Source organism: Candida parapsilosis, contig 005806 (assembly GCF_000182765.1).
Source record: "Candida parapsilosis strain CDC317 annotated contig 005806".
NCBI classification, from domain to species: domain Eukaryota; kingdom Fungi; phylum Ascomycota; class Pichiomycetes; order Serinales; family Debaryomycetaceae; genus Lodderomyces; species Lodderomyces parapsilosis.
In genome coordinates this window covers 878,644-900,642 of record NW_023503279.1, presented here as the reverse complement: position 1 = coordinate 900,642, position 21,999 = coordinate 878,644, and the positions used below count along the sequence as shown (strand labels likewise).

The 21,999-nt window shown below is 39.9% G+C and overlaps 6 protein-coding genes across 6 annotated transcripts; 3 read left to right on the top strand and 3 right to left on the bottom strand. All coding sequences in view use genetic code 12, as the record gives it.

The window, feature by feature from the left end:
• Positions 1-720: 720 nt before the first annotated feature.
• On the top strand, positions 721-2,382 carry CPAR2_303830 (uncharacterized protein; the record flags this gene model as incomplete). The annotated part of the gene is made up of 1 exon (XM_036807764.1): positions 721-2,382. One exon carries the CDS (start codon positions 721-723, stop codon positions 2,380-2,382), a length of 1,662 nt encoding a protein of 553 aa, XP_036664569.1.
• A 2,590-nt stretch (positions 2,383-4,972) lies between these two features.
• On the top strand, positions 4,973-7,039 carry GDS1 (Gds1p; the record flags this gene model as incomplete). Its single annotated transcript, XM_036807763.1, has 1 exon — positions 4,973-7,039. The coding sequence occupies one exon, from the start codon at positions 4,973-4,975 to the stop codon at positions 7,037-7,039; it is 2,067 nt and encodes a 688-aa protein (XP_036664568.1).
• A 212-nt stretch (positions 7,040-7,251) lies between these two features.
• CPAR2_303810 (putative electron-transferring-flavoprotein dehydrogenase) lies at positions 7,252-9,156 on the bottom strand (the record flags this gene model as incomplete). The annotated part of the gene is made up of 1 exon (XM_036807762.1): positions 7,252-9,156. One exon carries the CDS (start codon positions 9,154-9,156, stop codon positions 7,252-7,254), a length of 1,905 nt encoding a protein of 634 aa, XP_036664567.1.
• A 1,181-nt stretch (positions 9,157-10,337) lies between these two features.
• On the bottom strand, positions 10,338-10,667 carry CPAR2_303800 (uncharacterized protein; the record flags this gene model as incomplete). The annotated part of the gene is made up of 1 exon (XM_036807761.1): positions 10,338-10,667. One exon carries the CDS (start codon positions 10,665-10,667, stop codon positions 10,338-10,340), a length of 330 nt encoding a protein of 109 aa, XP_036664566.1.
• Positions 10,668-13,478: 2,811 nt separating this feature from the next.
• Positions 13,479-17,204, top strand: HYR3 (Hyr3p; the record flags this gene model as incomplete). Its single annotated transcript, XM_036807760.1, has 1 exon — positions 13,479-17,204. One exon carries the CDS (start codon positions 13,479-13,481, stop codon positions 17,202-17,204), a length of 3,726 nt encoding a protein of 1,241 aa, XP_036664565.1.
• A 1,231-nt stretch (positions 17,205-18,435) lies between these two features.
• CDC24 (Rho family guanine nucleotide exchange factor) lies at positions 18,436-20,847 on the bottom strand (the record flags this gene model as incomplete). The annotated part of the gene is made up of 1 exon (XM_036807759.1): positions 18,436-20,847. The coding sequence occupies one exon, from the start codon at positions 20,845-20,847 to the stop codon at positions 18,436-18,438; it is 2,412 nt and encodes an 803-aa protein (XP_036664564.1).
• Positions 20,848-21,999: the final 1,152 nt, after the last annotated feature.

Below are 21,999 nucleotides of genomic sequence, written 5' to 3'. Positions count from 1 at the left end.
TTTTTCGAATGTCTCAGAATTTACGACGTCTCGTTCTCGTCTTTTTATTTTTTCTTTGGTGCTCTTTTTGGCGCTAGACGATTTTCTGGTTATGAGAATATCGTTGTGAAATTATACTTTATTTTGCATTGTTTTGACCGAAAGGGTTATATATAGAAAAAAGAGGCGTATAAGTTTATATATAGGAGAGAGAAAATTTTACTAAAGGAGGGCTAGGCGGGAAAAGTCAATGACGCTTAAAAACATCACAGGGGGGAAATGATACGAGTTGTGATTGAGGGACCAATAGACCACCCTTTTTCTTCTTTTCTCTTTGCTTGCAAGCTTCTTTTTTATCGCTTTTCTTGAGATCTCATTACAACGCTTCACCAATTCGATCGGACTTGGTTGCACGGAGTTGGAGTTGTGGCCTCAAAATGCTTTTGCGTATCGATTTTTGTCGACAAAAAGGACTTCACAAAAAGAGATTATAAGTGAGCAATATAGGAGAAATTCAGACATTAAGAGAGGCGTACTATTTCTCTCAGACAGAAAAAGAAAAAGAAGAAAAATTGTTTTTACGACACTGTAGTAATTTGCGACACTGACAATTGAATTTTCTAAAGAGATGAGGTGGGGTGATCAAGACAGAGTTAATTCATGGCAAAGTATACACCCTAAAGCACACCGACCCTAAACCCTTCACACCCTATTGACCATAGCATCGATTCACCTCCTACAATGTCTTCTTCTTCAACTCACAAGAAACAGAAAATTGCCCAAAATCAATACTCAGGATACATCATTCCATCGTCAACCATAGAAATAGCCACCATTGATTTATCAAAGACGTCAATAACACCGAAAGAGTTTTTCAGCCACTACATATCCCAACGTAAACCCGTGAAACTCATCAACTGCAGTAACAGTAGTGATGAAGATGATTACAATTTTATTGATGTTGTCAAATTTCAATTAAAGTATCTAGAATCGACATTGAACTACAATATAGAGCCATTGCAAGTTGAGGAATTGTTTAAAGGTGGATTTGGACTGGGTCAGAAACGTATTGATATGAAATTGAGTGATTTGATTCATGAGTTTGAAAAAGGTGATCGTGAATTGTACTTGACTACGCAATATGATCGTGAAGGGGAAGAAGACGAATGTGCAGAGGTGGATTATGATGATGCAGCAGACAATGATGAGGATGCATCACGTGAAGAAGATCCCAATGAGGAGGAGGAAGAAGAAGGTGCTGCTATTTTGGATCAAATATCAAATGCATCTTCAATAGACATGAATGATCTTCACGATGATTTCGATGATTTCGACGACTCCACCAACAAAGAAGAAGAAGAAGAAGAAGTGGATCCAGAATACGATGCATATCAACGAGTCAAGACATTATATCAACCCCCCTTAACCAATCTTGCCAAAGCAACAACTACAACTTTACCAACGAATCCACCACTTATACCCAACTTGATCCCGCAACAAATCAACATTTGGATGGGCAAGACATCAAACATATCTACAAATAGCAAAACATCTACCATGAACGCGACGTCGACAGACTCGACAGATCAACCTATTGAGACATTGGATCGAAGCATACCCAATAATGGTACTAGTTCAGGACTACATCATGATCATGCTGATAATTTGTACATCTTAGTCCAAGGACGGAAACGATTTACAATCTTCAGTCCAGCAGATGCCTTGAAATTGTTCACTGTGGGGAAAATACATCGCGTGTTCAGCAATGGAGTCATTGATTATAAAACTGATTGCAATTTCCCCAATTGGCGACTGATTCGTGATGATGGAGCCATGATTGAAGATGTATTGAATTGGCAAATGAGTCAAACTGAAGATGAGAAAGAGATTGAGCGTTTGAGTGAGTTGCTTGATATTCATGAAATGAAACGGAAATCAATAGCCAAGGAGAAGAGTGCGACAGAGAAGAGTGCGACGGAGAAGAGTGGGGCAGAAGACCAGTCGCGCGACCCCCCTAGTTTTTCTCAAATCCCGCCATGTTTACTACACATTGATGAAGTTGAAGATGTCAAACAACAAGCAAGATTAATTGAATTTGCCAATACCCATTTCCCTGGGTTCTTAGAGTTGAATAAAATGAGTGTGTGGTTGGATCCAGGTGATATGTTGTATCTACCAGCAAGTTGGTTCCATGAAGTTTCCAGCTTTGGTGTTGGTGTTGATGATGATGATGCTGGTGCTGCTGCTCGAGTTCATATTGCCTTAAATTATTGGTTTGTTCCCCCAAACAATGATGATTTTAAACATTGTTATAAAGATCTGTATTGGGAACAGGATTGGCAAGAGACAAAGAAGGCAATTGAGGTATTTCAACAAAGCGATAAACAGAAGAAGAAAGAGTAGATATATCGTTTGGTGGTAGCGCTAGCACTAGCACTAACACTAACACTGTCACGTGCAAATTTAAAAATTGCAAAAAAAAAAGAATAACCAGAAATTGGTTGCGCTACAACAAAAAAAAACGAGAATTTTCTATTTTTGGTTGCAAAAATGCAATAGCAAAACAAGAAAAATTAATAAATAAAACAAAAATAATAAAATCGCTAGGAATTAACCTTTTTCGGAAAATGCGCTTCCATTTTTGTAACGAAGTATTTTTTTGCTGCTTTAAATCCGAGTGCGCATTTGAACAAAAAAAATGAGTCACTTTGACATGGTTATAGCCCTAATCTTTAAAGATCGTGTACGTACTGCACCGCCACAAAAAAAAAAAAAAAACAAGAGCCCTTTTACAATTGCTATGTAGTTAAACTCGTGTCAGAATATGAGGGATGTAAAATTTGCTGATTTCTAGCCTGGGATCTCCTCAGTGAGGACTACTTCGTATATACACATATGTACCAATCAGGGTTAGTGACCTGGAAATTTCATTTCTCTGATAACATGAAAAACTGTATACGTGTCCTTTTCCCCTCACCATATGATTTTTTTCTTCTTTAGTACACACAAAAATACATGATTGCGTCATAATGAAATAATGATAATAAAAAATGCCGTTCTTGTGATAGAGAGAGAGAGATAAGAAGATGGGGAGATCAATCAATTCCAATTTTTAGATTACGCCTAATAGGTGAGGTGTTAATGTGCATGTTGAACTTCATTAATTGCTGTTCCTTACTATATACATAAGAAGTAGAGGGCTAATATGGAGGAGGATACAATCATCGCACGAGAAAACTATTCAATCACTTCATTGGTTAACCATTTCGTAAACTTGAATATCAATGGTTTGTAAAGTTGGTGCCGATTGTTCCATTTCTGAATGGGATTCCAATTTTGTGTGTAATTCTTTTTTCTTTTTTTTTTGGGGTGAGGAGTGGGGGTCGGAGGAGACAAAAAAGAAATAAGGAGCGACCTGGACCGAAGTGGAGCGAGAGAAAAGGCAACAAAGAAAATCAAGAAAAAGAAAATTAGAAAACCCGCCTTAGAAAGCGAAGTTTACAAAAATTGTGGCAACTGGATTGATACAGTGAACAATAGGGGTACACTACGTACAAACTACTCTCTTTGCACGGGGATAAAAGTCACCCGAACACCCCCTTCCTTCCCTTGGAGCTATTCTACAAGTCAAGAACATAAAAAAGAAACAACAGAAAACTGTGGTTTGATTTTGCTAAAATTATCACAATCGTAAACAAACAACAAAGTAATTAAGGAGGATCGGATTAATTAATTTCAAATTTATTGAAATTTATTGAAAAACGTGCGCCTTGAGATGAGGTTGTGGACTATGAATAGAGATCTAGAACATGTATCCTTCCATAGATAGACTTTTCATTATTCCACACCTGGTTCTTGGGAAAAGCTCTCTTTACCATTATATTGCCAGTGGTAGATAAAGAAGTAGCCTCGTAGACTATATCGTGTGATTGAGTGGTAAGTTGTACTGGTCTTAGGAGAGACAGAAATAGAGATAAATATATATTACTGCATACAAACCATGAACTGCAATGATGCGAAATAGGAGTAAACCAAATTTGTGCAATAGTACACTACCCTCATCTACAATAGTGTGTTTGTATATGCAGTACTACTATTACTACTACTATAACTAAAAAATGCAATGCAAAATTACATAATCCATTACATAATACAATTTTAATTTAGAAAAAAAAAAACATCTCACAGAAACGAAGATTATATAACCATTTAACAGAAAAAAAAAAACCCATCAAATCCTAATCTAATCCCAATCCAATTCAAACCACATCATCATATTCATCCCCTTTTTCTTCTACAACTTTTACAACTTTGTTGACATTACATATTCCACCGTCGAAAAGTAGACACTAACTACCAGAAACAGACCACCAATACTACCACCAACGCACCATCTTATAACTGTTTCTTAATTTTTTATCACCAGAAGATTGTTTTCATTATCATTGCTCACGAGCTCAATCCGATCTCCTATCTCATAGAGTTAACTAATATTTCATTATCATTCGTTAACTACATCTAAATAACCGTCAACACAACTAGACTGAATTGTCTCTTGAATTTTGCCGCTAAATACTGCTACAACCAACAACCAAGCGCAAGTTTCATTTGCAACAGATCCCAACTGTTTTTTTACATTTAATATTCCTTCCATCTGTTAGCTGATCAAGATATACCAAGTTATGAACTAAAATCTAGAAAGATTTTTCAACTTTTTTTTGATTACGATTTTACAATTCCCTTTTTTTTTATATTTTGATACAGCTTTGATCCATCCCGAAATAATCAACTTTACATCTACCTGCTATAGCTGTTTTTTTATTTTGTCATTTACCACCGGTTTTCTCCCCTTTATTCACTTTCAAATTTTGTTGTGTTATTATAACTTACCTTTATTACACTAAAGGTATTTTGATCAGAGACATTTGTATATTACTACTACTACCAAATCTACTAAAACACAGACAAACCTAGTCCCCCCCCCCCCCCAATCATGGCATTAACTGATAGACGTCCTATGGCTTTATCTACAAACACGCCAGTTTCTTCATCACCTACTTTTAATCCAAACACTTTGGGTAGTATCACCACCAATAGGAAAACCAAGACTAGAAACGATAGTTTATCATTACATGCTACTGAAAAGACAGATACCACTGAAGATCATAGTGACGATGATGAAATCAAAGATGATGCAAGCGAAAGTCAAGAGAAAGCAGGAGAGGAGGACGACGAAGATGCTGACGATATGGATCATGATCTAGAACAAGATCCCAAACCTCCGAACCATAACAAAGACGTTAATAATCATGATCAGGATCATGAAAATGACTCTTCCAACGACTTTTCGGATGACGACGACGACAAACACTCAATTGCTTCTGATTTGGGCAAGATGGGTCTTGCTAATGACTCGGAAACATCTTCAACATCAAGAAGCACTTCACCAGATTCGGTATTGGATAAGAATAACAACAAATCCATTACTAGAGAATCCACCCCACCAACAACAACATCAACTCCATCTTCGTCACAAGGGAGTGACACATCATCTTCAAACACTGCAGCTACTGCTACTGAGAAGCCTTCTACGAAAAAAGTCAAAAAGACCAAACCAATTTCCAGAGCACCAATTGCCACTGGTATCTCCACCGCTATCCCCGTCACTGGAGAAAAACCGAAACCAATCCAAGAAGGAGATGCATCATTAGAAGACGATGTCTTGTATGCAATTTTTGTCATTCTTTATGAAAGAGATCCCCAAGGGTTCGGTTTCACCGTTAAGCAAATTTGTGATGTATTGACCGAAGAACACCCTCAAATTGCTCAATTATCAACAAAGACTTCCAATTTAGTTAGTGCTAAATTGAATGCGTATGTGAAGCGAGTGGAAAAGGGTGATACTAGTTTGAAATATGCCATTTCTCGTGATTGGGCTGATGCATCACCAAAGCGAATGGTTTATGTTTATCGTGGGTTATTGGCACCTGGATTCGAAGTTGTTGCTAAGAAATTGACTGATGAATTGAAGCAACAAAGAGGTGAAGATAAGGAAAGAGAGAAAGCAGAGAGTGGTGAAGTGAATGGCGAAAATGGCGAGGGTGAAGCCAATGGCAATGCAGACGCTGCTGTCGCAACTGCAGACACCGTTGGTGCTGGTGCTGGTGCTGGTGCTACCGCTCGCAAATCTTCATCAGGTCCCGCATCTCCCAAATCTGGTAAAAAATCCACCAAAGAGATTGCCCCATATGTTGATGATTCACTTGAAGCCGGTAAACAAGCCACATTGGCCAAACCAAGAAGACAAACAATGTTTGATTTAGGAGTCACCAAGAATTCATTTTTCTCCGACAATGTGTCAGCTTTTGAAAAGACTAACTTGTTTGTTCCATACGCCTCAGCCCCCGTTACTGCTGCTTTGACTAATGACATCAATAGTATGACCACTGCAGGAGCAACGAGGGGAGCAACATCTGATATGATGGATCTTGATGTAGAAGTTGGTACCAATGACAACAGAGTGGAAGTCGATGATGTTGATTTCGCTGATGATGATGATGACGATTTTGCCAATGTGTTTGCTGATTCCGATGACGATGTAGAGGATGTTGACACGGATTACGCCATGATTGAAACTATGCGCAAGAATGGTAAACGATCAAAATCAATGTCGTATTTGTCAATGACTAAGAAAACCAAGGTGTTGACTGCTGCTGCTGCTGCACCAAGAGCTTCTCGTGCTCCTAGTTCACATAGTCCTAATGCTGCTGCTGCTGCTGCTGCTTTGCATGCGGCTGCACTTAGAGCTATTTCTAGATCATCGGCTAGTGGTCATAATACCAGCAACAACAACAACGCAAGCAAAAGCCATACGTCTCCATGTTCGGAACATGTTGGCGCTGCTGCTGCTGCTTCCGCCACGTCTACAGCTACACCCCTGACTGGCTCCCTCTGCGCAAACAAAAAGTGGTTGAGTGTAATCAGATCAGGGTTTTTGAGTCAAGATATCGGCGCTCCTGAAGATACCAGTTTATCAGACATTGAGAAATTTTTTGCCTAAGGAAAAGAGAGATTCGTGGAGCCCACGACTTTTACTACTGACTGCGTCTACCACACGCATCTGCGTTTCAGGAGCCCATTTCTTTTAAACTACAAAAAAAAAACATATATAATGTATAACGACTCTTATTACTACATTTTTCCTTACACATTCAAATTAAAATCAAATAAAATAAATAACCCTCCCGTCTCTTCTTTTCCCACAAGCAACTCCTAAGTCATGTAGTATTTTGGTCCATCACCACCTTCGGGTACCGTCCAATTGATATCCTGAGAAGGAACTTTGATATCACAAGTTTTGCAATGAATGCAATTTTGCGAATTGATTTTAAACTCAACCCCCAATTGCCCTTCCTTTTCATTTGGTAAATATTCATAAACACCAGCAGGACAAAACCGTTGTTCAATTCCTTGATACTTGGGCCAGTTTAACTTTGCATGTTGTTTTAAATCTTGATGAGGTACTCGTAAATGACATGGTTCATCTTCATCGTGATATGTACCGGTTCTTGAAACTGAAGTTAGTAAATCAAATGTTAGTTCGTTATCAGGTTTGGCATATGAAATGGGCTTGAAATTGGATGCTGGTTTAGTTGCGTCGGCATCGGAGTGATGGTATTGTAATGTCCATGGTTCGCTACCTTTGGTGATCATTGTTGTTAATCCGGAATGGGCTAATCCACCAAGGATACCCAATGGCGAATTGAAACTTGGTCGCACATTTCTCACTTGATGAAGTTCTTTGTAAGCCCAAGAATCTTTAAAACTTGACTCATATTCAGAAAGTTCAACTGGCTCATTAGCAATTTGACTAGCAAATTCTTCTTCATCATCCAACTCCATGTCTTGTATACGATTGAAAATAGCTTCAGCGGCAACAATACCTGATTTGATTGCAGTATGAGTTCCTTTAATCTTGGGGACATTCAAAAACCCAGCGCCACATCCAACTAAAATTCCACCTGGGAAATACAATTGAGGAATACTTTGATACCCGCCTTCATTTAAAGCTCTAGCGGCATATGAAATACATTTACCACCACGTAAGACATCTGCATAGTATGGATGGGTTTTCATTTTTTGAAATTCTTGATAGGGGGAAATGTATGGATTGGCATAATCCAATCCAATGACTAATCCCACAGCAACCAACCCATCACCGAAATGATAGATGAATCCACCTCCATATGCAGCGGATTCTTTAGTCAAAGGGTATCCCAATGAATGGCCCACGTATCCAAGTTTAAAATTCTCTGGCTTCACTTCCCAAACTTCCTTGATCCCGAGGCCATAAGTTTGGGTATTGGCATTCTTGCGTAAATCAAATTTCTTTATCAATTGCTTGGTCAATGATCCATGACACCCTTCAGCAAACACAGTAACTCTCGCATTAAACTCCATCCCTCTTTCAAATGTATCCTTAGGTGCACCAGTCTTGTCTATTCCCATATCTTTAGTCGCAACTCCAATAACAGTGTCATTAGCTTCATTATAAACAACATCGCTCACAGAAATGTTCAGATACAATTCCACGCCTAATTCTTCAGCTTGTTCGCTAAGATATTTTACCAAATTGTTTAAACTTGTGATATAGTTTTTACCCTTGTTGGCCAATTGGGGAGGTTCTGGCAAGGGCCAACTCGACTTTTCCGTTAAATACTTCATATGATCTTCAGTGACTTTTGTGACTAAATCGGATGGCAAGGGTATATCTTCATCAGAATCGGGAAACAATTCACGCAAGGCACGTGGTTCAATAACGGCTCCACTGACAATATGACTGCCAAAATCAGCTGCCTTCTCCAATACAACTACTCGTTTATCTCCATTTCCTTGTTCGTTATCCAATTGTTTTAGTTTGATTGCAGTGGCTAATCCTGCCGGACCTGCACCAACTATACAAACATCAACATTATCTTTGGGTCTCTCTTGATTTAATATCTCGAGTTGTTCTTCTGTGAGATTAGCTAGACGGCGTTGTGAAGTATGGATGAGTCTTTTGCAAAGGGTGATGCTACTCCGAGATGCTATATAGTGATGGTGATGAGGATGGTACGGCTGATGAGCCAACGCTCGCGTGGTAAAAGTTGTTGATGATTTAAGGAGTCTTTTGAACATGCTGGGTATAATTGCAACCGACAATAAATAGGATAATGCAGAGCTTGAATCAAAGCTTGAAGGTTTTGTACTGGAAAGATGAAAAAAAAAATTAAATAAATGGATCTGACTCAGTTTATCATCAACCCTGCATATAAAGCCAGGCAAATCAAATTGCGTAAATTAATCATCCAAGTAGCAATAAGGGAGCCTGGCCTACAAAAGTGTAGTAGATGATAAACTCCCGGAGAAGAGTTGTGGTGGGTACATCGTACTGCTTTGCTGTTTTCTACGTTGACGATTTGTTTTTAAGTAGCAAAAAATATCACATTGAATTTGTATAAACTTTGAAAGTCATACATACCTTTTGCCATGCTATGTCGTGGTCTTTCAGATGAGGTCAGTTTACCTCGACAAGATGGTATAGAATTGGTCAAATTTTATTTGTTAACATACTTCATTGCTTTGTAGATGAATGGCTTGAAACATAAATTTTAGATACAGGCACTGGTATTGATGCTTTTTCCAGAATGCTTCGCTATAACCCTTTAATGCAAGGGACGTTCAAGCATTGAAAGCGGGATCTTGACCTTCAACAATTCCGCCATTCGATGCTGCATCATGATCACGAATTGCCATGCGATTTAGGGCCAAATAATGCTGAAAAGATGGGAGTGTTCAATTAATATTCGAACCATTCCATGGGGTTCAAAAGTGCTTTTAATTTTCTGATCCTCTTTCCAAATTGTCGATATATACATTAGTACTTATACCCCAAAAAAGAACTTTGTAAACCCTAGATTTAATACCAACATCACCCCACACCAGAACCGTGGGCGTCCGACAAATACCCCTTCAATGACCTTTATTCTATAATACAATGTTACATCGCAAAAACGATTAACCTTATTTCCATTGTGGCACGTGCCATCAAGAAAACAAACCCCGTTGGATTGTAACCCAGTCCGAATACAGAGACAATTACGACACAGCCAGACATTTGCAACAGATTATAAGGTTTGACCTTGCTGTCAAGCCAGGCATCTGTTGTATGAGTAAAAATGTTGGGGAGGGGCGACTTAGGTTCCACCTTGGTCAAAATGTAAAATCTAATTTGATGACAGGTCAATTTCAGCATAGAAGGATACGAGTCCACGTAAGATCCACTCATATTATATGCTACTGTAGCTGTAACGACATTATCAATTCTGTATCCCCTTGGAATGACGAAACAACTTCAACCCTGTCCAAGAAATAAAAGCCCACCACCAACAAACAACATAAATGCACCATAGTTTCACAACAAGACCATCAACTGTTGTAAAAATCGTAGTCAATTGAGTATGAAACGGTGTTCCTGCCATTGGCGAAATGATGAACTTCCAAAGCTGGAAAAACGAAGTTATTGTAATCACAAATAGTAACCACGTGGAAATAAGAATTGCATAGCCATAGAATTTTAGGTTCGGGTAAGGTTCAGCTAGCTCTTCTTGCTCATTGATAGTAGTGGATGAATGCTTTGCATCGACCATGTGTGCCTGTGGAACTCTTTAGATGAAGGTTGTGCTCTTTGTTACGTTGACATCTTTTTTTTTGTTATCCTTCATAAACAGCGGAGAAAGTGTAAAACCATTACGAGAAGTATGTAGTTTAATGATTACACTAAAGAGCCGTCGCCAATATCTCTACATTAAATCAGTTGCTTACCATCAAATACCAATTAACATTTATCAAAGACTATAGCCTAAACATTTCATTCTCGAGCCGTGTAACACGTACCATTATTTGTTTGCTATTGGTGAGTCATATAAGTGTTGTGATGTGTCACTTGAGAGACCAACACATAAGATCTATAACTATGCGTATAAACTCCTGGTTTATCTTAGTGTGGGTAGGTTTTCAATTAAGCGAATTGGATTTAGTTAATAATAGTCAGTCACATTAGTGTATCACACACTGGTCAATATCGTAGGTGCTACTCTTTCTCATTGACCAGTATACTCAACCGAGTAATTTTATCCTCCAAATGCTATCCATCAAAACTGAACAATGCAATCGACCTGATGGAAACCTTTAAATAAATTACGATATGGCAGAACAACTGTTGACTAGAATTTGAAAAAAATGGGGGTTTGTTTGCTTATTTATACACTTTTCTTCGAAAAAGAGTGATAATTTACTGCAGATTCGTCGTGTCAGGTGTTACATGCATTGTAACCATCTAAAGTCACATGCGATTATGAAACGTGGGTGTTTATACTGGCTTGTTGAAAGGAGCTACTTCTACATATCGAGAGAAACAGCAGTTAGCTACGCAAGACAACTAGTTCATTCAGAATGACAATTTGTCGATCTTGAAAGAGGGGTAAGAACAAGCGCTAGGGCTGAGTCGGGGTACTTTAAGCTCTAACCTAGTCACTAAGCTGACCACAAACTGGACCCTATGTATCAACAAAGTCGATCGAGCAGGCGAATAATATAACCTAGTTAGAATGTCCTTTGTGTAAGGTTCACAAAACCTCAAATAAATCTTCGGCAAAGGATTAATGAAGATGTTGTCGCTGGACGAGGAAATTGACAACGCTGAAACGGGCGTAGATCTGGTGTTGTGGTACTAATGACTTCAATTACTGCAATCGCTTTATCTAGTTCGATCACTTTCGAGCAGATGATGAAACTTATTTTGATTATTCGTATCAGATCAGTTTTGTGCAAGGATCGCAGATTTTGTTTTCTGAATTACGAGACTGCAAACGGGGCAACTATAAGAGATTGGGCAATTGGTCTTTTTTTCAAGTCACAGTGTTATTGAGGTAAAACATCGAGGGGGTTGCATTTACGGAGAAGGGCGTTTTCAAAAAGCAATTGCCAAGAAAGTCTCAGACGACACCTTCAAAAATTTGATGCAAAAGGTAGACAGGGTCCTATAAAAGTGAAGGCTACAAAGTGGCTCTCGAGGGACATCGATCCTGGTATCTATTGGGCGTAAGCCTTGTCCATACATCAAAACCTTTCAGAGAGGTATTAAGGGGCCAGGATCAATGGGCCAGGATCAAGTAGCATCCGCCTTATTGTTGAAATTTCAACACAAAAGCAGTGTTTGGCTATACAAAGACTCACTCTTTATTGCTCAGTTTTGGCAACAAGAGGGAAAAGAAGGGAGAGAGTTTCATCTGTAAACCAGAACGTATGACCAAACGTATCTCTATCGGATGATTGTGAACTGACCCTTGTTTTATCAACGAGCACAATCACTCAAGAATGGATGCTCACTAAAGCCATCAATAATGATTACACTTTGCCCAGAGAAATGTTACAGCATGTGGATTATACAATCTTCTTGTACATAATGATTTCTACATCAGTAAACTGTCGTTGCTTTAAATCGGGATTTCGGCAAGAGAGTTGAAATCACTAGATGCGTACGTAAACCACTTGAGTAACAAACGTTTATCGGATGATTTTAAAGCACCTTTGAGCCATTCATTATATCCAGTATATCAATATTACTCTCAGCCCCTTTAATTCTCCCCCAGCGAAAAGCGCTGATCATAATAATTGGTTATACCTTTCTCTCAAGCACGTAAAGAAACAACGAATTTCTGTCTCTCTGTATTTTCCCCAAAAATCTTGCCAAATCTTCAAAAATCCTCTTACCTACTTAATATGGTCGTAAATAGGCATATTTTAGATACACAAGACTTACCCTAAATTCGTGACCCTCACTTTCTTTATCAACAACCCTGAATGACACTGACAATAAGATTGAGGAGGGGTGGGACCCTTTTCGTAAACGCGAACCCTTTGACACTAAAAAATTTAAACTTTTACTTTTAAAAATATTTAAGCGGCAATGCGTCAATCGGCTCAAATGCAAAGCGAGACAATAATGAACAAAAAAGCTTAATCCTCGATAAAAGTTGACCACAAGAGCACAGATGATTCACATGCGACCAACAACCCGTATACGTACTCATAGGTAGCCAAAAGAGATCCTAAATGAAACGTTTCAAGGGATATAGCATGTTTTGAAAATGGCTTTTTCTGGATACAGTTTGCCCCAATTGGCAAAAGCTCCATTGTTACTTTGTTTACACTTTTCATCGAGTCTTTGCAAAGCAGAGTTTACACTGATTTTGCAATTATGGAAGAACGCCTTAGTTTAACAATGACCCCCCCTTAAAAGTTCACTATGCCCACCCGAGCTCACTTTGCTTGTGTTTCAAGCATTTACGAAAAACTAAATCAAGGGGGGACTACGACGAATCAAAGAGTATATAAAGGGGTCATCACTCTCAGTCAGTTCCAACTTCGAAAATGATACCCTTGGCATAAACATCATCATGAGGTTAATGATTCTTCAATTGTTGGCCTTTATCGTCTGCTCAGTGCATGCTTTTCAAGCATTCTTTCCGGGCTCATTCAATGATTGTACACCGCCAACCAAACCCAAACCCATCTGTTCCATCGACCACATATACTGCGACAACCCCAACAACCAACAACAACAACAACAAAGAAACATCAATGCGGCATTTGTCATTTCAGGCGTTGAGAAAAATACAGATAATAGCTACAATATATTTGCAAATTACCAAGCCGAAAACTACAACCAATTGTATACCAATTTTGCACAAAACGTTGATCAAGTTTATGTTAGTGGTACGGGAGTTAGTGATGCGACAATTTATGACCAAAGAACCAACAATCAGGTGAACCCGTTTCGCTGGTCAGCCAAATTCACTTGCAAGCCTCAGGTGAAAAATGGGAAATGTTGCATTCCTGATGGTTTAAAGCTTTGGTGTAAATTTAAACAAGGTGGTGCTGGAGGAGCCGCAATAAATCAGGTATTTGGTCAACAAGTTAGCTACTATTCAGTCAGTCCATTATCAGGTGGTGTTCAACCATATGACCCGAATGGTTTGTTCAACCAACAATTGCTGTTTCACAAAAGAGACGAAGAAGTTCAATCTGATTTGAATGTACTTGAGAGGAGAAATTCAAATGATTTATTCAATTTGTTGAACGGCTGTACTGATAAACATCGTGGCATCAAGCAATTCTGTTGGGATTGCGACTGTACTCCACCCTCGAGCTCATCAACACCACCAAGCTCATCATCAGAGCCACCATCCAGTTCAGAGCCACCAAGCTCATCAGAACCACCAAGCTCATCAGAGCCACCAAGCTCATCAGAACCACCAAGCTCATCAGAACCACCAAGCTCATCAGAACCACCATCTAGCTCAGAGCCACCATCCAGTTCAGAACCACCAAGTTCTTCAGAGCCACCAAGCTCATCAGAGCCACCAAGCTCATCAGAACCACCATCTAGTTCAGAACCACCAAGCTCATCAGAACCACCAAGCTCATCAGAACCACCAAGCTCATCAGAACCACCAAGCTCATCAGAGCCACCAAGCTCATCAGAACCACCATCTAGTTCAGAACCACCAAGCTCATCAGAACCACCATCTAGCTCAGAACCACCATCTAGTTCAGAGCCACCATCTAGTTCAGAGCCACCATCCAGTTCAGAACCACCATCCAGTTCAGAGCCACCATCTAGTTCAGAGCCACCATCTAGTTCAGAACCACCATCCAGTTCAGAGCCACCATCCAGTTCAGAGCCACCAAGCTCATCAGAACCACCATCTAGTTCAGAACCACCAAGCTCATCAGAGCCACCATCCAGTTCAGAGCCACCAAGCTCATCAGAACCACCATCCAGTTCAGAACCACCATCCAGTTCAGAGCCACCATCCAGTTCAGAGCCACCAAGCTCATCAGAACCACCATCTAGCTCAGAGCCACCATCTAGTTCAGAACCACCATCCAGTTCAGAGCCACCATCCAGTTCAGAGCCACCAAGCTCATCAGAACCACCATCTAGTTCAGAACCACCAAGCTCATCAGAGCCACCATCCAGTTCAGAGCCACCAAGCTCATCAGAACCACCATCCAGTTCAGAACCACCATCTAGCTCAGAACCACCATCTAGTTCAGAACCACCAAGCTCATCAGAACCACCATCTAGCTCAGAGCCACCATCCAGTTCAGAACCACCATCTAGCTCAGAGCCACCATCCAGTTCAGAGCCACCAAGCTCATCAGAACCACCATCTAGCTCAGAGCCACCATCCAGTTCAGAGCCACCATCCAGTTCAGAACCACCAAGCTCATCAGAACCACCAAGCTCATCAGAGCCACCATCCAGTTCAGAACCACCAAGCTCATCAGAGCCACCATCTAGTTCAGAACCACCAAGCTCATCAGAACCACCATCTAGCTCAGAGCCACCATCCAGTTCAGAACCACCAAGTTCTTCAGAGCCACCAAGCTCATCAGAACCACCATCTAGCTCAGAGCCACCATCCAGTTCAGAGCCACCATCCAGTTCAGAACCACCAAGCTCATCAGAACCACCAAGCTCATCAGAGCCACCATCCAGTTCAGAACCACCAAGCTCATCAGAGCCACCATCTAGTTCAGAACCACCAAGCTCATCAGAGCCACCATCCAGTTCAGAGCCACCATCTAGTTCAGAACCACCAAGCTCATCAGAGCCACCATCCAGTTCAGAGCCACCATCCAGTTCAGAGCCACCAAGCTCATCAGAACCACCATCTAGTTCAGAACCACCAAGCTCATCAGAACCACCATCTAGTTCAGAGCCACCATCCAGTTCAGAACTACCATCTAGCTCATCATCATCGACGCTTGAAAGTACTACTCCGCCATTCACAGCTGTAAGTGAAACGTCAACCACAGACTCTACAACAGTTATTACGATTACATCTTGCTCGCATGGAGACTGCACCACAATTACTGAAACAACTGGATTGACGGTTATTACTGAAGGTACTACTGTTTACACTACTTATTGTCCGTTACCTGGGTCAACAGCCACTTCTTCCACTGGTGGAGCTCCTGGAAACGGATCCGGTAATAACAATGGGTCAGGTAATAATAATGGATCTGGTCATAATAATGGATCCGGTAATAATAATGGGTCAGGTAGTGGCAATGGGTCAGGTAGTGGCAATGGGTCGTCAGGTAACAGCGGATCAAGTAATGGCAACGGATCTGTCCACGGCAATGGATCGGGCAATGGTTCAGGCCAAGGATTGGGTAGTGCCAATAGTTTAGGTGAGGCTCTGGGATCCACCTCGACTACGATTATTACGATTACAACTTGTTCGAATGGTGGTTGCTCCACGGTGACAATGACCACCGGTGTAACTGTAATTACTGAAGCAACAACTACTTACACCACATACTGTCCTCTCACTGGAAAGCCGACAGCTTCGTCGTCAACCATTCTACCAAGTCATGCCTCAGGTGCTGCATCAGGTAACGCTAATGGAGCAGGCAATGCAAGTGGAACAGGTAACGCTAATGGAGCAGGCAATGTAAGTGGAGCAGGTAACGCTAATGGAGCAGGCAATGCAAGTGGAGCAGGTAACGCTAATGGAGCAGGCAATGCAAGTGGAGCAGGTAACGCTAATGGAGCAGGCAACGCTAATGGAGCAGGCAATGCAAGTGGAGCAGGTAACGCTAATGGAGCAGGCAATGCAAGTGGAGCAGGTAACGCTAATGGAGCAGGCAATGCAAGTGGAGCAGGCAATGCAAGTGGAGCAGGTAACGCTAATGGAGCAGGCAATGCAAGTGGAGCAAATAACGCTAATGGAGCAGGCAATGCAAGTGGAGCAGGTAACGCTAATGGAGCAGGCAATGCAAGTGGCGCAGGCAATGCAAGTGGAGCAGGCAATGCAAGTGGAGCAGGCAATGCAAGTGGAAGTGGAAGTGGAAATGCCTTAAATAATGAGTCAACAACACCAGCTTCGAGTATTTCTGCTGTTGCAACGAGTGAAGGAGGACAACAAAGTGGATCACAGCCAAATAACAACAATGAGTCAGGGTCTGGTGGTAGTAATGAATCAGGAAGTGGATCAGGAAGTGGTGAAGAATCTAACACACCGGGATTGACCCCACTTGCAGGTGTTGGTGCTACAGTGGAATCATCCATTGGAGCAGCTTTGCTTGCCGCTGTACTTTTATTGCTTTAGATCCAATCAATCTTCATCAAGACAATTCTTCAACAGCTTTGTCAACAATTTAACAATTCGGTCAACCTCATGGGTTTGAAAATTTCGCTTTACTGTTTTGACTTACGTTTCGGTTTATAGTTTAATTAGTTTTATCTGCTTTTATGTTATCCAATACATTTGCAATTCGGTTTTCAAGATTATTGTACTGATGGGACCAATCACTTCATCCCAGTTGGACATACTTATGATCGACTATTAGGACAGCACAATAGTTACTTTGGCGCAAATTACGAGTTTCAAGGTCTTTGTGCGGTTTAAGTTTGAGCTCAGCTTAAGCAATTTTCATTGATTGCTCCCATTCAAGGCATTCGCACTGATTTACATGTCGATCTAATGTAGTTCCGAGGTTAATTAAAGGCTGTGCCAAGTTTGTATAATAAACTATCGGTTGGCTAAGAATTGAAATAATGAAGACCATATGAAGGTCACTCCCTTTATTTCAAAATAGTATTCAAAAATCCATGGTAGAGTATCAATATACGATAAGTGGTCAATCTCTAGAGAAGTATATATATGATTTATGGTGATAAATCATCCTATATATAAAATCTATAACGATGTGTGAATAACACATTCTTTTTGCAATACTAATATTTCTGCGACACTAAATGTGACACACTAGCAACAATGTGTAGAATTAACCCAACTCGTATCCTCATCCAGAGTACCGTATTCGCCGCACAATATACAACATAAGTCAAAGGTTAAACTAAAATTTTTGGAATGGAGAGGTAGTTTGGCATCAAGTAGTGTTGAGTCTGCAGATACATTCAGTAAAGCGAGTTGGAAACTCCGATACAGAGTATCATGATGAACAACAGTACCGAAAGTAGTTTTGCGCATAACATAGGCACAATACTGGTGACTGTACAGAAGCCGAGCGTGGGGACCAGCCACATACATTTCCAACTCGAGAAAAAACCTCGCTCTGTTGAGTATTAGTACGGGAAGTGTTTGGGGATAGTACCTGCAGGTTCGACTAGAGCATACGGATAATTGGGTGAAGTCAATCATAGTAGAAGAAATCGGACAGACAGACAGAATGAATCACAATAGCAAAAATTAGGGAAAAGTTTACTCAAAATACTCCCATTCTACAAAATCCCTTCCTCAACGACAATCTCAATTAAAAGCTCTAGTTATCTACATATATGTATGTATGTATATATATATATATATCCTCTTCTCTCTACGATACCCAAATAGTCAAACTCCTTCCTTCGCCTAAATCATCAATAGCCAAATTCCAATCTTCATTCAGATCCATCACCACAAAATCCCCATCTTCATCTTTGTATCGTAATTTGCTAACCAAGATATCCTCTTGAATCAATTCACTAGTGGCAATCTTACCCGATATTTTCTGATACAATTCATGAAACCTCGTTTGATTGGATACAACCAACGGGTCAGGAAGTTCCAACCTATTGTAGATTAATTTCACTTTGATATCAAATAGTGGCAAATTGGGGGCTGAAGTAGATACTGGTGTCGTTGATGCTGTAGTATGGTTGATTGAGTTTGACCCTGAGGAAGAAATTCGCGATAGGTCGCCTGATTTAACGCGCGAGTTTGGTTGCATCATGCTATAAGTTGATGATGAAGAGTAATGGCGCTGCTGCTGTTGTTGTTGCCCCGCTGAGTAAAACTGTTGTGGTGATTCAGCAGTGGTGTTTGATCCATTGTAATCGTAAATTGAAGAATCATTAGTATTGACTGATGATTGTGAATCGCGTAGCTTTTTACTTAAATGATAATTCATTTCGTTTGTTTTCAAATTGCGTAAACATTGTTCCCATTGGTTTCTAGTTTCTTCATTACGATAGCGTAATTTAAATGATCCACTTTCCTTTTTACCAGACCATGAAATTACCAAGGTGTATCCGTGGTTTGACGAGGCGCTAATGTTGTATATCTCCAGGATATACACCCTTCCTTTCAACTCCAATGGACTACTGTCATTGGTGCCGTTTATGGATTCAAGTAAATTTGCCGTTGAAGAGCTCAATCCCGACCCAGAAACTTTTCGTAATCCAAGTTTAAACTTCTTTTCATGTTTTTCCTTATCTTTATCCAGTTCAATAAAAAAGAATATAATCTTTTCAAACAAGTAGGCAACATATTCCTTCTCAGTGTCTGCATCTCGAACGCCCACTATTCCATGATAGAGTAGTTCCCCTTGATCTTTCAAATTGAAGCCACGCCAGTTTTTGACTCGTTCAACTAATTTGCGTAAATACTCGACATTTTCAGCTCTTCTTTGTGCTTCATTAACTCTATTGGCCACTTCCTTCATTGCTTCTTGAGCAGCTAGAAGCTCATTATGAGAAGCAAATGCCGCATCCAGTAAATCATCCGATGAATTAAAAGTTTCTTGTGAAGTTTTGATCAACTCCTTTAATAGTAATGGATATTTACACAATCTTTGAATAGGCTTGAGAATATACGATTGTAGTTCAAATCCGGGATCAATCAAATTGGATGATTTTTTCAAATTGGATGCTTCTTTATTGATGAGCTCTATTGCCGTTAATTGACCAATTGTCCAGGGTTCATACGTCTTGAAAGGACCTAGACTAGCATGGATAAACACTGATCCTATTCTTTGGTATCTAACTGGTACATTTATATTGCATTCGAGTCCATTTAAAAACCGTCTTTGGAAATCAATAATTTCATTGAGGTTGGGGAACAATGTGTGAATTTGCTCAGACAGGAGTAGTTCCGCTTCAACCAATTGGTTTCTATAAGTTACCAAGAGTTCCAAATCCAGGACATATTTTCTCTCAGTTTCTATAATCTCGCGAAACACCTTGGACCGTTCATTGGTGATTTGCACATCAACATTGATATCTGGATCTTCAGCCACCTTCCCATCAAGCAACTTATTCACAACAGAGATAATCTTTAGCAAATCTTGAGTGCTATCAGAAAACACATTTGATATGGTAAATAAATCATCATCTTCAAACTTCAAATTCAACTTCATGGCAATAATAAACTCATAAACTGATTTTTTGCATACACGTTGATCATCAGAGCTAACCACGGCTAGTTTGTGATCAGATGAAATCTCATTATACAATAGGCACAAGGGAGCACCTTGTTGAAACAATTGCCACAATTGCGTTGCTGAATCAACACTTATATTTAGTGGTAGTACCCCAGCAGTAAAAGTCAAGAGACTATCAGATATACTGTTGCTACTACCCTGTGATCCACTTGTTCTATTTGTATTGTTTGTAACCAATGTACCACTTCCTTGAGAGCTCATGGACGACATTGATAATCTACTCATTGATTCAGTATTCTTTTCCTGTGCGAGCGACAACGATTGTTGTTCACACAATTTCTCAGCCTTGTTGAATGCCATATCCAAAAATGGAGCCATTCCTTCAATTTTTTGTAATCGTTGTTTTAAAGCTTCACACTTATAAAACAAATGGTCCTTGGGCGAGCTTTGTTTGTTGAAGTTATTCATATTTAGTGGTCCAGCAGAATTGATACGCGAAACGGATGGTGATGAATTGTTACTAAATGACCAGTTTGAAGGCAGTGAAAAGGAGCGAGACGCCTCATTACGTTTATCTTGCCTTGACATGGAGTGTTGTTTTTAGCTAAACCTCTGCTGTGGAAACTTGCAATTATTTAATTGGCGTTAATTAGGTTATAAGAAGAATGTTTCCTTTTTGTATAGCTTTGCGGGTGGGTTTGACTGTGGGTGCTTATATGTGTGTATAGTAGCTTATACACGTCTGAGTTTTAATTGGAGTTATTTTTGTTGATAAAGTACCCTTTGGGCTAATTAGGTAGATTCTCTCTTTCTTTCTTTCTTTCTGTTTTTTTTTTTTTTTTTCTTTTGTTGTTTGTTTGTTTGTTTGTTTTCTCATTGTCGTTGTTGAGGTGTGTCTGTTGTTTTGCTTCTGTGTCAAAAATTGGGCGAGACAACAATGTCACGTGCGTGGAGTGTTTTTCTTTTTGTCTGTCTGTCTGTCTGTTCTGTCTGTTATGTCTGTTATGTCTAGTGTCGGTATGTGCTTCTTTCTTTCATCGTCTAATTCTTCTATGCAATTTACTATTGCAGGAACTATAAGCAAGATGCTGATTTCTATAACCCATTCTGTTAATGTAACTTTCCCAATCTGTCTTAGATTGAGCAAATTAGTAATATGGACGTAATTATACACCTTTGGCATCTTGGGGACCTGGAAAAAGGGGGGGGGGGGGAAATGCTACCAATTCATAGTACAACTAAAACCACATTCTCAAGCTACAAGCCATTCCCCGATTTTCCCCTTTCTTCCTTTTCCAACTCTTCTCCGTCCTCGTGACTGGGTATTTTGGGTGTAGACGATATTGGCGCACCTTGGTGGAAGTAATTTGGGAGATTACTACGTTTAAAAAATATTCAAGTTTTGTGTTTGCGCACGAGCTGAGCTTAATTTATACGATCTCGTTAGGATTGGCATCACTTTCCATTTGACATTGGGCCCAGATCGAGTTATTGACTCACCAAGGAAGTGTCTTTTTTTTTTTCAACTAAAGATTACCACTCTTTTCTTGCCTTATTGCCTGTGTGTGTGTGTGTGTGTCAGATGAAGATCTTTTATACTCGCGTCCTGCATGTAGTCTCCATTAAATCGTATCTATTAAGTAGCTTTTTCTCAGATATCAAAAATGAATATATTTCTAATCAATCATCATCACACAGCATTGCAATTACCCCTTCACCATAACTACCTCACAATCCACT